The sequence below is a fragment of the Tachysurus fulvidraco genome, chromosome 10 (assembly GCF_022655615.1).
Source record: "Tachysurus fulvidraco isolate hzauxx_2018 chromosome 10, HZAU_PFXX_2.0, whole genome shotgun sequence".
Lineage (NCBI taxonomy): Eukaryota > Metazoa > Chordata > Actinopteri > Siluriformes > Bagridae > Tachysurus > Tachysurus fulvidraco.
Window position 1 is genome coordinate 12,560,928 of NC_062527.1, and position 17,535 is coordinate 12,578,462.

The following is a 17,535-nucleotide window of genomic DNA, read 5'->3' on the forward strand; positions in this document are numbered from 1 at the left end:
TCAAATTTTATGATGTTTGTATTTTTGTTTCATCTTCACAAAACAGGTACAGGGGAGGAAAAAGCCATTGAATAGAACCTGAGGTATTTTGCGTCAAGCAGCCTAAGGTATTAGGATTTTCTCTGAAAAAGTTCCCTATTTGAATTATTCTTCTAGATACGTTGCTATTTACACAACATAATAATAATAATAATAATAATAATAATAATAATAATAATAATAATAATAATAATAATAATGAAACAGTTTCAGCAAAAAGGACAGCCTGCATCTTTTCATTACATGTCTTAAATAATGATAACAGTATGTTTAAAAATATAAAGGTGATGAAATAAAAGGAAATACAGGTAATGCTTCACACAAGGAAAGAAAAAAGAACAAACATCAGCACAAATACAAGGACAAGGGTTTGCCATACAGAGTAGCTTAACTGAGAATACATCCATAAATAAATAGCCAATCAACCCACGGCCAAGGGGCAACACCATGCACAGGTACAAACATAAGAGGCCCTTTTAGTGGGGTTTCCTTAAACCTTTGGAACATATAAGAAATAAGAGAGAAAGAGTTAATTACATAGTAAATTTGCATGTAGTTGAGAAAGAGAGTGAGAGAGAAAATCAAAGAGCAAATAAGAAAAAGAGAGAGAGGATGAGAGTTGTGCAGGTACCCAGAGCTCAGAGATGGGACTTGTGTGCACTTCCCCTGAGCTGAACTGGAGCGTCATGTGCCATCATTCTACCACACCACATCAGAGTTGCCTCCATTTAACTCAACACAAACCTTTCTAAAAGTAGAGATAACCAAGACTATATGACTGGTAGGCACAGCTACTAAATTGAACTAATACCATAATTTTCTAACAACAAATCTTCTACGTTAATTTTAATATCAACTGCAGGTAAAAAGAGTGAAAGAAAGCAAGATCGACCTCATTCAAAAATACTCATCTGTTTGATGGTTTGGGTTCAAAAACGTCCTCTGTCATTAGTCATTCACACTTCATCCATGAACAGGCCCAAGCTCACAATAAATAATATAAATATTAATAGAAAAAGGGGGACAAACATAAGTCCTTTCGAGTCTCTCAACATTTTCACACATGTGCTTATAGATAAAAAGCTCAGTTACTTAAAACCATTTCGGGAGGTCAGGATAACATATGGATCAATTCTTAGTATTTTAGATTATACATGCTTACAGGCTTATTTTATTTCAGAGCTAAAATTTTGGACAGACTCTAAACTGAAACAGTCCCAGCATGTGAAAGTTCAGGACAGGTGTAGTGTAATGCATCAGGGTTTGTAAAAGATTTGTGGTACCCTTATGATGAGAGGTTTTATGATCTCCTTCTTAAAGCAACAGAAAGTGCATTACAATTTACCATGTAAACTCATTTTAATAATTGCGCTCCCTTACATTTGAAAATAAAGACAAAAGATTAAGAAAAGATGATATATTGCTTGTAGTTATGTATCAGTTTTGTGAATGAATTCATAAATACCTTGTAGTCAAACATTGAGGTCAACACCAAAAAAAGAAGAATCCACAATCATTATATTATTTCTCATTACCAGAATGAACAGATATAATAAATTAAAACTATAAGAAACAAAAGATTGAATGTTCATTAAGAGAGCTATGCATGGTTGGATAATATTCATCTGTAGGGAAACCAGCAGCCTCATATACGGCAACATGCTCAGTGTGAGAAAGGTGGGCGGTTCCTTTCGTGCCCACCCGTTGTACAGTGTGTGGGGGCTGAAATCAGGGAAAAGTTAAAGAACAAACACAGAGAAGAAAAAACAGTAGGCACTGCAGGAAAACTTCCACAATGCATTTTTTTCCATAACATTCCTGCATCCTCCTCCAGGATTATTTACTGGCATACAGGAGCAGGGGGGAACAAAAGCAGTGCACAAAGAAGCCTTCATCTGTTCTGCACAAGTCTATACCAGGCCTTCAAGTGTGTCGGTAGAGGCCCCTTGAACTGTAGATGTGCAAGTCCACCGAGTCTGTGTGAGAGTAATACCAGATGCAAGTGTGACCAGAGGACATTGAGCCATGCTCTAATCTCAATACACTGTGAGGCTGGTAAAGCTTTTTGTTGGAGACGGAAATGTCATGTACACTGTACAATTGGATTCGGCAATCAAATACAACAGTTCTGTCCTTATTCCTCCCAAATAGTTCTGGGATAATGATGGCTTATAAACTGCAGAGACAGCGTAAAGTCTGTCTGCATCCAGCTCAACTGACTCTGAATCTCAGAGACAACCACAAAAATCCATAATTAATTGCTCACAGTCCTACACACTAAAACAGTTTCTCCTAAAGTCAAAAATCAACCGTTGATGTTCTGTCCCTCAGTCCTTCCTCACCTGTATGTGGCACCTGCCCACCTTTGTGCCAGTCAGTCCCATGGTGCAGTGCATCTGTCAGGACACCTCAATGATCTCCATACTGCCTGAGAAGCTGGACTGCTTACCAATCTTGCCTAGCTCCTCTCTCGAACGTGTGTCTGAGATTCCATCTTCAAACTCCATCTGACAACTGCGTCTCTTGAACTGTTTGTCAGTACCAACAGCAGAACCAGGTGCATCCTCATGCCAGCTCGCTCGGGTCTCCCGTACATCTCCTGCCTTCTGACGTAACCGCACAGCCTCACACGGCCCAGGGAGTGGGCTACAGCCCAGTGAAGCAAAATGTACTGAAGATGAACCACCCCCTGTACTAGTCAGTGACTCATAGAACCAGGGGGCATCACCTGTTGGTGTGACTGGTGTGGTAGCCTGTGAAGTGTCCCGGTGTTTGGTCCACATGGGCCCAGTGCCAGCTACAGGCAGGCCAAGCAGCATTGCGGACTTCAGGTTCTCGTCTAGGCTTGGGCTCTTGTGCCCGGCCAATGTACGCCCAAAGCTCAGGCTTAGAGACTGCACAGGTGAGCCGGCTCCATTGTGCTTGTTTTTCCTGCGCAAGCGAACCTTCGCACTGCTCTCAGCCACCGGGCTTGGTGAATCTACTGAGCTGGGGCTGTCTGAACATGGAGACAACTGGCACACACCATTTGATGACCCTGGACTAGGGCTGTCCAATTTGCAGAGCTTGGGAACATCCTCAACATGAATAGGCGCGAGGTGGGGACATTGGTTGGGTGTATAGACAGACTTTATGTCCAAGGAGAAGGAGCGCTTGAGACGGTTGGTATCCAGGATGCGCTCAGCTGACAGATTAAGACCATTAAAGCCCTGCTGGAGAGACGTGGGAGATGGCAGCTTGATGTCTGCCTCTGAGATCTCTGACTCGCCATCTAGTCGAGCTTTCTCTGGTTTGGAGGTGGGTTCTCTCTTTGGTTCCTCTGCCTTGCTGGGCTGCTCATTCTTTTCCTGACCCGAAGACAGTGCTTTCAGCATTCGGAGACCTTTCTCAAACTCAAGCAGCTGGCCCAGGAAGTTAAAGTTTGGTGATATTGAAGGTCTGCGATCTTTTACAAACCTGGTATAAGAGAAAGAAGAACTTTTTCAATCCAATCTTTTCTCCAGATAAAAGCGCAATCATTTAGTCAAATGTGTCTAGGCATTACTCTTTACATATATTTATGTGACTCATTCCTCTGACTAAGGAAACATCTAATATTACACTATCTTTTAAATAACATGCAATTTAAGTGGCAGAGGTAGTTTACCTGTATGCCTCATCCGATGACAAGCCCATTGTCTTCATGATATAAGCAATGGCAATAGTGGCAGACCTGGAGATGCCAGCTAAACAATGGACAATGACTCTGCAGTTGGAAACCTTGGCTTTGTCTAAAAAGGTGGAGGAAAACAGAATGTGAGTGACAAATACAAAAGACAACCAAACACCATACTGACAGGCCAAAAGAAAAGTACATCTAATCTGCAGCAAATCCTCTGCAAAACAATCATTTTCTTCCGGGTACATCCTCAGGGCAAGCTGCTCATTTTTCTTGTCAGTTCCCCACATTCTAGAGAACATGAGTTTTTTAAGCTCTGATCCAAGATCAGTTTTTACTTACATTGCTAAATAAATCCTAAGCAAAGATATATGAGAATCCTTACCAATGAACTCATTAGTTTTGTCCAGCCAGGGTAAGAGTTTCTCACAATAGTTGTCATTGACAGGAATGCGCATGAAGTGACTCTCAGAGATGAACTCTGGTTTTGGACATGTGTTGCTGGCATTAAGCACATATGTGATGCCATTCTGGGCCATCAGATCCTAGAACAATGGAACATATGTCAGCATTGCCAAATATATAATTTTAAAATCCAAATAAAACAAAACCTTGATGTTGAGATGAAACACCATACAACTTGTAGTTTTAAGTTGAAGTTAATGAAGCCTTTTAAATCAGTGGCATATATTAAAAAAAGGTTTCAAGATATAAGTATAGGTTTAGGATCTGTATAAGTGAAATCTTTTCTAACACAACAGTAATGCTCAGGCTCACCTTGTTAAGCACATCTTTTTGGGAGCCTAGATAGAGATGAGGCAAGATGCGCGTGGGGCCCACATTGGCCACCGGCAGGCAGGGTTGAGACAGGCTCATGGGTAGCGTGGCCACTGGCTTTCCTTCACAGAGACCTGGGAAACAAGAGGAAAATGCTGCAAAGCCACCTGCCAAGAAACAGAGGGAACACAAAAAAAAACAACATTTCAGAAACAGCGTAATCTGACAAAAAAAAAAATGATGATTGATGTATAACTTTTAGAACGAGCTGAGATGGAAGGAACATTATCAGCAATGCCACTGACAGTTTCTAGAGCAACAGTTAAACCAAACAACAATTAATTAAGTTTTATAGTGCTGAAGAAGAGTTTTAGAAGTTAAAAGTTGAAAAGGCTTTTTTGATCAACACCAACGGCTTTATGACAAACACCAAACTAGAACATTGTTATCAAAGTCAGGCAATTCTCATGAAAGGGCTATCCTCATGTGAAGTGGAATATAAAAGCGTGCTGTCTCTTTAAGCACCAGGCAGTCCCAGTGTGTCTCTCACAGCTCTGTTTCCTGAATGACATAATATCCTCTACTGAACAATCACGTCAGGACTGGAAAATGAGGGAAGCTACAGGTGTAGGCTATGCACTGAAACCCCTGAATCAGAAGTGGCTGCTGCTAGAGTGCCTCTGACAGCCACACTCACACTTACAGCATATGCAGAGACACTGTAGACACATGCAAATGTTTTATAAAAGCTTGTGTAATGCATTCTGGCTCTGAAGGGATAAAAGGAAAGCATTTGTGTGATAAAAGAAAAGCATGAGCCTAACCTCAGAGGCGGTACATGAGAATCTGGGACATGTTATCCCTGGGAGTGTAAGCACACACACACACACACTCCGAGCACAGCAGTCAGCCAGAGAACCATGACATCACTGTGTCTGCACTGACCAGGAAACAGAGCAAAGTGCAAAAGCCATAGTATAGAGAAGAAGGGAGGAGGGAGAGAGGGGGGAGGGAGAGAAATACAGAGAAGTAAATTGAGTCAAGGCAAATAAAGCCAAAGCTGATAAGCAGGTTTTTAACAAAGAGTCAGCATGGAGTGGGAGAGTATGACATCATCCAGCCTGCACATTTGACTGACTAACCACAGTTCAACAAACAGCAGCCAACAGCCACGGGCATTTCCCAGTAACGGCCATGCCGAGCACCTGTCTCCTCCACTCTGTATCCAGATATTGTTTTTGCCTGGCCCTTTAAGATGTTGAGTGGCAGCCTGTCTGTTTCCAGCTATTAATGGCAACTGCTGGGTCGATGACATCAGCACAGCATAAGGGGGTTTCGCATGTCAGGCAGAACGAGGCGGGCCTTGTCGGCTTGATTTGCTCTCGAAAACCCCGCTGAGGGCTTGAATGACTGCTGCCCAAATTTTCCACAGCCCCCACCCTGTGTTGAACCTCCTGTCCACTTCTGCTCCCCAGTCTGGTCCCTCCCCCATCATTCGCTCCTGTTCATAACCTCACTTGCCAGGAGGGTGAAATGACATCATTGCCTGCATGGGTTGGTCGCTATGTCAACAATTGTCAGTAATACCCATGAGCATAAACTTTAGGCCTTTCATCCCTCCCCATATGCCAAATATTCCCGTGAGCTAACAACAGTTTCAATCATCTTGCAATCCGCCACAGCAAGGCAAGGATGTAGGATGTTCCTCCAGAGCAGGAACGTAACATTCCTCATCCTCCCACACACAGAGAAACAGCCTTTAGTCTGAAAGCAGGATGTCTAAGTCCATAACGCAGATCAGGAACATAGAGCACAGAATGAGGAAACAGCAGGAAACAGGAAGGATCTCTTCGACAGAGAGTTCCAATGGCCTCCTTGCTCACTTTTATAGCTCATGTCTGATCTACTGCTTTGAGTCATTCCTTGATAAGCTTTATATAGCAACCCAAAGAGAAACATGTTCCTGGACAAAGAAAAAGCAACTCAGAAAAACATTCAGCTCCAAAGACACTTGAACTATACGAAATGCCAAAGAGGAAAATGTGTAATGTGGTCCATGCATGATGAAGGCAGCGGTGTTTGAGATCATGGGGTCCCAAATGTGAAATGGTACACGCTCAACCTACATTTAGCAATGTCAACAAAGGGCTTCAGAGTGGGCTCAACATGCACCTAATCACTGGGCCATTAAAAACATCTTACTGTGCATATTAGCCTTCACCACATTAGTTTTCTAGTGTGTGGGAGTGCTCTTATCATAATGTCCTGGATGCGGGATTGAGATGATGATCCTAACTTGTTTGTCCACATCACCTCTAGTCATCATGGAAAAACCCAAGAAGTCCACAGTGGCATTATCCACAAATCAGCCATCAAACACATATTACACAAAACACGTGGGAAAACACATTACACATACACAGCAAAAAATAAAACATTCAGTATCCTAAATCCACCCATACACTCAACCTTCCGCAGGTGACATCATTTATGTCATGTGTATGCACTATTTAATTGTGTGCAAAGCATGGGTGGGGGCTGCCGAGTGATATACGCCAGCACCGGGCCTGAACTGGTCCAGCTGAGCTGTGAGCCATTCACACACACTTCCTCTCCACCCTCTGTCTCTGCCAACTTCTCTCTCTCTCTCTCAAGTGCCCATCAGTGCTTGGCATTTTAGGCTGCACTGTGTTGATTACAGGCAGGTGCAGGGCTTTATATAACACTGTAGTAGTACAGTAGCAAATCTATATCTCGATTTATAATTTTTTTACTTTTTCCTACATTTATTATTTTCTGAACATTAAGTACAAAACCTTAAATGTTTCAAATACATTAAGTGCATTTAAAATCAACAGCAAATATGAATATGAGTAAATTTCTGTTCTATAATCAATATGTATAGTATAAATGGATGTTATCCTTTGTTAACATAACATACAGAGTGTAAAGTAAGCATTTACACACAGAATGCATTAACCTCGGTGGCTGACATCAGACTACTCACCCCACGGCACAAGACCTCCAACACTAGAAGCCTTTCAGTGTGTATCTTTTCAGGCAAACTCTAAAGGCCTTTCCTCACACACACATACACACACACACACACACACACTCTCCCATTCACCAGCCCCAATCCAAAAGCATTGATGGAGCTGAATGGAGCTCACAGACACACACACGCACACACACTCACCCCCACCCCCGGCTCTTCAGCCTCCAGATGCAGAAGACATGACGCCATTGAGAAGCAGCCTCCATCTGTCCCTCTCCATCTTCATGCGCTTGTACACACACACACACACACTCTTAATTTCCATCTCAATGAGGCCTGTATGACATCATAGCACACATGCATGCCACACAATGAGGAACATTAAGAGTAGCAGGGCTCGCCTCTGGTGTTCTGTCACAGATTAGGAGAGTATAAAGCCCCAAGGCTCCAAATAACCAAACCATTAACTGTTCTAATACTGTTATGGCCTATATATCCTTCCTTAATGCAATTCTGCCACCTTACGTGTAACAAACCTTTAAAAAAATTAACGACTTGATAACAGCAACTGTTTAACCGTCGCTCCGTGACAAAGCACAATGCAAATACAGTGAGTCATATAGGCACACATGCTGCTGTTTGCACAAAGACACACACATGCGGACTCACTTACACTTAAACCATGTCGTCATACAAGACACATTGCATTAGGTTTCCTTATCTGTTTTGTGATAGTTTATCAGCATACGTAATTTCTCCACTGTGGCTGTTTGGTTAAAGGCCAACTGCACACTGTTTACAACTTTATCTGTGTAATGTTCAATCTTGCAGAACAGTCATTTCAATAAAGCATTAAAAGCCTTTAAGAACTTTCATGATTCGTAGTTAAAAAAAAAAGAAAGAATTAAAAAAGTAAAAATATCAGATTTAAAAATGTTAAAAGAAATAACTATAAAGCTCATATAAATGTAAGAATAATAAAGAATGAAAAAGCAAATAAACAAACAAACAAACAAACAAACAAACAAATACATAAATAAAGTTAAAAGAAAGAAAAAAACAAGCAAAAAAATAAAAATATATAATAAATATATAAGTAAATATCAGGAAATAATGAATTAAATAAGCAATGACAACAAGAGTAGAAGGAGATCAGACAAGAGGGCTCAAAGGCAGTCGGCTCCAGTGTGCCAAATACACACCTCGCAACTCCCGAGCCTCCTTCATCCTGCGCACTCTGATCTTCAACCTCATGCCGGTGTGAGGAGTGGGGGTGCAGAAACACTCCTCTGGCGAGGATATGACCACTTCCAGAGACATGCACACCTCCAAACGCCGAGCTCGCCAATGTCCCGAAGCTCACCGCATACAAGGCATGAGAGGGAAAAACGGGAGACTCCTCACAAATCCGTGCAAAAAAAGGGAAAGCAGCTGTGGGTGCTGACTTAGCAGGGAGATGGTGGAGAATCAGACTTCTGGTGGCAGGTCCTCACTGCTCACTGTCGACACATACAGCGGATCCTTCAGCAATCGTCCTCTGTGTGGCAACTGAAAGTGGAGCTCCCTATTGTTGTACAGCCTGCGCTCGCTCACTCTCTCTCATCAACTGACTTTCCCCTCCCTCTCTCTCTCTCTCTCTCTCTCTCTCTCTGTCTCTCCTCCCTGTGACCTAAGAGTAAATGAGCTCATGTGCTCTGAGCACAGGCTTGCTTCTCTTTCTCTCTTTCTCTCTCTTAGCAGAATCCTGGCTCATGTGTGAGGCATGCAAACCACATTCCTTACTCACCCAGCAAATATGCAGCTACCTTAGAGGCCCCCTTTCAGAAAAGCTCGCTTCTCATCGTAGACCACCAGGCTGTGTTAGTCATGTTCACAATTTTTGATCACAAGTAGAGTCCAGATTTTTAATGACACCAGATTCGCAAGAGTTAAGGCTGTAGTGATTTGAGGGACGTAATCCCCAGCTGCAGCCTGCTCTCATCCATTTCATCCATGCCAGAAAAATGACACTTCTTTACTTCCTTTGGCTAGAATGAGTGTTGTTTCCGTTGCCCTTGATCATTTCCAAGAAACTATTACAACATATTAGCTAGTTCCTGCTATCCCACCAGTTAAATTTGCATCATGGGAGCTTTAGTTTATATGCTAATTAAGGTTGATCTTCAATGTCTTAGCCTGCTTGGACTAAGTTATAAAGGCCTATTTGCAACTGGAATAGATTACAAGCCACTAAAATCTGCCCAGAGAGATGCTATCATTTGTATTTGGCAAACGCTTTAAATAGGGAGGCTATTCATTCTTTCCATGTGGCCAATTTGCACAAACGGCCGCAATCCATGCAACACACTTTCAAGAACGGCAGTCATGTGTCAGCACACTTTTGCAAGAAACACCAAGAAACCTCCCTTTTAATATGAGCACTTAAGGGAGCGAAGGAGGCAACACCATTTACAACACGCAGCTAATCTGTGTGTTGTCTGACATCAGCCCTGCATGTCGGCCTAGTAAAAGTATGATGGAAGCATATGGCAGTGTGCTGAGGCAGACACAATGCCGCAAGCTTCCTTGGCTCATATCCGGCCCCCCACACGCTGCTCAATTATCCACAGACGCAGAACTGACTCTCATCGCTTTGGAATGTGAGGTACTAAATGAACTCGCATAATATATGCATTTTCTGATTATTCCCATGGAACACTTTAATTTCATGCTTGATGCCCATCCTCCTGGATAGTCATCAGCTGCACATCATGCACTCTGATGCTTTTTCCTTTAGTGTGTGCATAGTACCTGCATTCACAATACAGGAAGCAAAGTTGATGTTTGGGAGCCAAACTAAACCACAGCAGCATTTGAAGAGCATTAAATGATTGTTGGCTGCAAACATGGACCTCCTGCTGCCATGTGTGTGGCTCATGGACTGTAAATGCAATAGGATGTTATGGTGCATTATAATGCATTGTGATAGCCTGCTCTAAAGAGATGTGAGCGTGTGTGTGGATGGGGGTGTTCAGCATTGATATTGCCAGTTGTGAGCAAATCCCATGTGTGACAGTGGCTGGATTGGAGGATGACGTTATGGCAGTGGAGGCCCCAGCTGTCATGCCGGAGGTGTGAGGTAGTCTCCAGCGGGGGAGCAAAATCTCATGCCGGCCTTGCAGATCCCATCAATCAATATGAGCCTCAGGGGGTGTGTACAGGGCGTGTGCACCTGTTCTTGTGTGTGTCTGTGCTTATATGTGAATATGATTCCAATCACAAGAAATAAGAACCAGCAGTTATTTGCACCAGATGAAATATTTCTCTACCATTGTCTTGAAATTTAAAGTCAATGACCATTAAGTTTAAGCTTACAAAATACTAAAAATAAACATTTGCACCAGGTGACATTGTATTAACATAGTTATAATAGAAAAATGTACATACATTTCCTAGTGGAAGGAAAGTTTACTATAAAAAACCTCAGTGATTCGGTTCAGAGTGAACGATGCGGTCATTTGCAGAGTAATTTATACTTACAAATCCATTTTCTTTCCTTCGTAAGAGGATTTCACAATGGGAATATAGTTTATGATCACTGTACTCGGAAGCATCACAGGAAAATGGTGTCTGGTAGGGTAAATATAACTGGTAGGGTTTTTAAGAGTAAAAAAAATCATCCTCCATAGCAGGGCCTTTCCTTGAGTGATGCAAAATGTAATCAAAATGAGTATACTTCCCTCAATGTATGGTTTAGGACAGACTTTTCAACCTGACTTACACAGCTTTCTGCAGGCTACTGGGCATATCCAAAAACATTTTTACTGGGGTATCAGCAGTGCAAATAATCATCATAAATTTGAAGCATCACTTATATAACCTCGAGCACAGAGGCGTAAGAGTATTCTCATTTTCAGAGGGCTGTAGGATTTACCACTCAGGATCACAACTCAAACCAATAATACACCGTGGAACTACACTTCAATGTCTGGCTGCCTTATGTACACAAAGATGTGAGCAGGCTGCCAGATGAAGTCATGGAAAGAGAGAAACAGGAGCTTTGTGTGTGTGTAGTAGACAGAGGGGCTATCATTTTTCTTCCTCCAAACTGACGTAGAGATTCAACACATGACAGAGCTATTAGATTTTTTTTTTTTAAAAAGGGCTTTGGTACACAGTTCCTCTTTAAACAAAAATGGCAGTTTAAAGTCAACATCCTGAAGCTGTACAGACGACCACCTGCTAACAGCATTCAATCTAGGACATCTGCCTGCACAAATGCACTAGTTTGATCTGCCAATACTTTCATCTTACTCATCTTCCACATGATAATCTGCAACATTAAAAATGCCAGTCAGACCCTCTCAGTACATATGACACTAATAACATGCATATTAGCAGCAGCATGAGGTCATCCTGCTTACGTCTGACAATAGGATTGCATTTTCAAAACCTTCTGCACATGCTTCTAATTGATTAAGTACTAAACAAAGGCCAAAATCACGACAACAAAAAACAACTGCTGAAATGAAACCGATGCCAAGATGCTCCATTTCAGTGCACTTAAACCTATATATCAAATTTTAACCATATTTTCTTCAGACTGTGAAAGGGATGCTGCAATTTCTCTGACAGATGGCCTGTCTGTCACGTTACATTCTAATGACCCAAAGAACACTGCTCATGCAAACCAGAACTGACAGCAGAATTACTCCCTGCTTCCTTGTCTGCTATCAGCTCCTCGTTAATTAGCCACCCGTCACTCTGTTCTCGTCTAGATGCCAACCCACCGCTAAGACCAGTGATGTGGTCTCAAATCAGATTTATTTATTTATTTACTTAGTTTTCTACCCGTTTTCTCCCCAATTCTCCCCTTCCAAGTCAGACCACCTAACTAGCTCCAACTAACACAATGCCCTATCACAGAAGCTTCTAGTCTCCAGGGAAAGGCTAACACATGCTTCCTCAAAGAGTTGTGAAGACAAGCATTCCGATTGTTTTTTTTTTTTTTTTTGCTGCACCACAGGACTGCATTACACACAGAATATTTAGCTCTATGCGTTCTGTCCACGTGCATGAAGTCACAAAAGCACATGACTGGGTAATGTTGATCTCCCTTATTTTTCCAGAGTTGCAGGGATTCAAACGAGTGACCCCTTTGCCACTCTGCCTACTTAAATATTTCCAGATTTCATAGTTTTCCTGTTAGAACTAACAATTTAACTAATTTCCTCATACATTTGTCATTTAATTAATTATGCAGTTATTCTTGTCTTTCTCAATTTGTGGACAACATGAATTTTCCAGCCCTCCAAGCCTTGACCGCCCAATTTTCTTCAATTCCAGATTTATAATACAGCACGAATTTTAACATTTATACATTACATTATGTCAGTAAATGTAATGAAAGTGATTAAAATTCCTTGCACTGACTTATCAGTCCAGTGTTAAGTGATGTGTTGTTATAGGAAAATGACCATTGCTGGGGTGGTGTGATATGTCCCAGCATGTAGCGGAGGCTAGTTTACAATTGCTGCATGACTATCAAGCTGTATTGTTCACACACAGTCACTACATATATTATGTATATCCGGAATATATAAAAGCAATATTAAATACGTAACATCATTACAACCCATTCGGTCAGGTTTCTCAGTTGAACTGTAAAATGTTTAGTGATTTCATGCACTGCGATGTTAAGTACAGCGAAAAGCTCAGCTTCACCAAGATTTTCTTCTGCTGTCATTATTTGCTTGTCTTAAATAAAAATATTCTTTCTCTGTCTTTAAATCTATTTACTAATTTAGAAAATCCAGAAGACTGGAACACAATCAGTGCTTTTATTAGGTTCGAAGGCATTGAGATTTCACTAAATGCAACAGGAAAAGCAGTTAGTGTTAGTACTCAATTACAATCTAGAACAGTACACACACGTGTCATTTCAGATACGATGCTAGTTTGTTTAGTGAAGGTAGCGTTGACAGGCTTGACAGATATCTTTGTTCGGCACACAAAATTCTACTTCCTGGTTTGAAACGATCACGAAAGTAGATTATATGTTGAAATCAAGAACTGAAATGCTTTACAAAACATAATAAAAAGAACCGACACAGCACTGCTAATAAACTGCCCATAAATCTGTCAGACTTTCTACAAATAGAATATTAACAAAATAAAAAAGAAAAGAAATACGAGTTGGTTAGTTTTTTTTTTAATCTGGATTCAGACAGAACGTCTTATGTTTATCAAAAACATAATCAGTGTTATGATTAGTGTATGAGAAGTCCTGTTTACTCAAAACATGACCCATTAGTCAGAAGCTTGCACATATAGAGCTTCATGTACAGTTCTTATCTCCCTATCTCCAGAGCCTTGAAAACACAGAGTGACTATTTGTGGCAGCTGATGTTTTAACCGAATTACTAACCCTTCTGTATATTTTTAGTTACTTCCCAAAAAAGGTCGGGTGAACGAAAATTACAGTTCCCAGTTCAGCTCAGACTGCTTTAAGCTATCTCTCTAAATAAAGAATATTTGCGCTCACAGCACAAGCTGTCATACAGTTCCCAGGCTGGTACAGTCTCAGACAAGCTGTACCTGTGACTAATAGTCACTGATACACATCATCACTCCTATGTGTCATAACGTAACTTTTGATGTGTGAGTCAGAAACAAGTTCCTAATTTTCATTTAGAAACACCCGAAACAGTTGCAAATTTATAGTATAAAGACTTTGTCATGTGAATGTCAAATTAAAGGTTCAATATGTATCATCAATCTATCCCATGTTATTAATAACAGCTTCATTTGATATATTTAGTGCTTTCCAAATTAAGAAGTGCTTTCCAAATGAAAACATAAAAATAAGCTTAGAAAATATAACATGACATAAATAACATGAATTATAAAATCAAAAATAAAAACAATAGAAATGCTAGATTTTAAGACTAAAAATTACTAATGGATGTGTATATTGATGAGTAGTTTTCATGTACTGTACATTCCCACTTTTCAGGCCTTTTTATATGTATAAAGTTGTACTATTGTGCTGCAGTGAGAACTTATTTTATACTGGATGTAACTTGTCTGTGCTATTTTTGGGTAAGACAGTGAACAGTGAACATTACAAAAACCCAGATGGAAGAAAATAAATCAACTTCTTGGCATTGTGCAGCATGAGGTAAGGTCTGTAGCTCACAATGTGTCTAAGAAAAAAAAAATGCTGTTTTGTTAACACTGTCAATAGAAGAATTAAAACTGAGGTCAGATTCAGGCTTTGCAATTCAGATTGAAGAAATATTTCCAGGGTTCCATTTGATGTTGTTGTACTTTAGAACTTTATTTTTTATGAAATCTTTGCTCTCCAATTGCCCTCTATTTCTAGGAAGTAACAAATGTAAAGCTGTGTCCTGTCTGGAGAGACACGAAAGCTGACCCCATGTTCATTAAGCAGCAAATATAAGGGAAATAAGAGTGGCCTAACCACAAACCCTTTAGGTACTCCAAATTAAAGTTCATGTTTTACATTTACATGTAAAGGGGAGAAAAATACTGTTTATTGGTTAAGTATATGTAAAAATGACCAGAAATTTTCCTGGAATTTCCCGGGCATTCTAAACAAACAGCATAACTGACCAACTGAAAACATTTAAATGTGGGACAAAGACATTGACGTAAAACCAAGAATTTAATCTTATTAATATTTGAGAGATTCTTGAAGATAAAATCTTGACTCTACTTTTATGAGTTTGACCAAATAGGGTTTAAGCTGTTAGAATAAAACTTGGAAGCTAAACGAACCTTGTCACTGCTTGTGACATGTGAGCTTTGGTGATTAATAATTAATATTGGTATTGATAGCTGACTCTACACTAGGAGTGCTAGTGTAACAATAATCAAATAATTAATTAATACTCCTTTTTTTATTACATAATTCCATTAGCATAGACAGGAATTAATTTCCGAGGGAAGATGGGAAATATACAAAATAAAATCTCAGTTTGGTATGATCTGTGTTATTAAACTGAAACTACCATGGTCTAGCTTTTTGGGGATTACCAGACAGAAGATGTAGTGAGGTCATAGTCTTATCATATTAATACATTTGTTGTAAAATACATTTATTTGAATTCCAATGAAATTGATTCAAATAACACCTTATAAACCAGATCAACATTTCTTCGAATTTTTCTTCAGTAATACTCAGAACAATCAGTTTAAAACAGAAATGGGAAAATGCATTATCCCCACTGGTTAATCCTGTTTCTCCCCATAGTACATGGAGGAATTGTAATAATGATGTAGTTGACTTTGAACTGTTTTATTATTGCGTAATCACTGCACAAAAATACACCACTGTAGATATACTGTACATAATCAGCAACATTGTAATCAGCCACATAAAATATTTAAAGGAGGTTCAGTCATAATGCTCAAACACCTGCACTTCTGATACAGTCCTAGTTTTTTTTCCAGTTCAGAAAAACAGAACACAAGTTCTCAGTGAACCAAATATTTAGTTTTAATTCAGTGCTTACATCAGAGCTGTTGAAATTTAAATGTATTCCTAAGACTTCACTGAGCAAATGACTAAAAAAAAGCAAAGTGGTCTCAACTGGTGCATAAAGGTGATGATGACATCATTGAGAGGTCACATGTGTTATCCAGAATACAGGCTATTGACTCTCAGTTAAGATTGCAACACACAAGCTGTTAAAGTTCTTTTTTAAAATAATTGTTTCAAAAATAATATAATATCCTTTGTCTTAAAATTTTTGCGGAAACACCAAGGGACATATTTTCTGTATTTTGTTCACTTGTACACGCTGTGACTTCACTGCAGAATGTATTTGCACTTGTTCAGCTGAGCAGCTGGGATTATTTGTTGGTTTTATGTTGAAGAGTCAAGCAGATAGGAGAGCGAAATATTCCACCCCCCCACTAGAGAGCCATGATGTCATGTGGCGCAGAAGACAAGTCTCTAGAGCATTATACAACTGGGAGGATGTGTGAGCTTAGGGGAGGAGAAATACTATCGGGAAGACTCTAAATGATGACAAAGTCTGCATTCTTCACACAAGGGCCTTGGGCCAGAGTGGAAAGTCCAAATTTAGCTGAGGATGGAATGGAAAGATCTCTTATCAGGAAATGAGTGTGGGGTTACATCAACAGTGCAGTGTGTTTCAGTGGCAGCGAATACATGTATGTATGCACAAGTGTGTATTCCTGTGTTTTGCTGTACATTTCCTGGAATTCCCTGATTGTTTGAAGATTTGTTTGACTTCCAAACAATGTTGCTGTGATACAACTGCAGCTTTAGGAGACAAAGATAAAACAAGGAGTTGCAAAACAAGGTACAATCTTATCTTAATTAAAACAATATTCCCATTCTAGTGCTCGCATCACATTTCTCAAGCATGTGAATATTTCCTTAATCGTCTACACTTTTAAATTGACCAAAGACATAAACACAACCTAAACATGACCAATGCAATGGCTTCCAAATATACAAGAACCTTTATGCAAAAAGCATTTTAAAGACATGAAGGAATTTGGGAATTTTCAGGGGAAGCCAGAAAAGCTTGCTGCTATTCTGAAAAGAAGCCAAGTTTCCTTTTGCAAAAGAAAAGTATGAGGTCGGTGAACACCCTAGAAAGTGTAAAAAGGGCCAGTGTGTGCTCACCCAGCTCTGTACCTGCTGGATTCTTATGAAAGGCAGTTGCACAGGAAAAGAAGAGCCTAATTTGGCTTGATGAGATGAATTTGAGTTTTGAATGTAAGAGAAGAAAGAAGTGGAAAAGAAAGGAGTGCGGTGGGTTCACGTCATGCTCAAAGAATTTGGCAGCACCAGCTGCTCTGACATTTATTTAGTTCTTTATTTAGTTTCTGGGAATTGACATAAGACATATAATTTGAGGCCAATGAGCATGCAGAGAAAAAATGAAAAACCCAAGAAAACACGAGGGCAAATGTAGGGCGAGGACTGGGCATTTCTTTAGACCATTAACTGTGTTAATCTGCAATGTGTTTTAGTGTGCATGTTAAAATGTGTGCATGAAGCTTGAAAGGTTCAGTGTAGGGACCAGAC

At 40.2% G+C, this 17,535-nt stretch overlaps 1 protein-coding gene across 6 annotated transcripts in view; it reads right to left on the bottom strand.

The window, feature by feature from the left end:
* Positions 1–17,535, bottom strand: part of dusp8a (dual specificity phosphatase 8a) — a 36,512-nt gene continuing 18,977 nt past the window's right edge. For 5 of the 6 annotated variants that reach the window (XM_027173351.2, XM_027173353.2, XM_027173356.2 and 2 more), the window contains exons 4-7: positions 4,475–4,641; positions 4,083–4,242; positions 3,686–3,809; positions 1–3,495 (exon numbers count right to left, since the gene is read on the bottom strand). In XM_027173351.2, the coding sequence (XP_027029152.1) occupies positions 2,439–3,495; positions 3,686–3,809; positions 4,083–4,242; positions 4,475–4,641 (1,508 nt within the window). In that variant the 3' untranslated portion in view covers positions 1–2,438. Of the gene's footprint in view, positions 3,496–3,685; positions 3,810–4,082; positions 4,243–4,474; positions 4,642–8,671; positions 9,148–17,535 lie in introns of those variants that run through there. The other variant, XM_027173359.2, reaches the window with a different exon arrangement.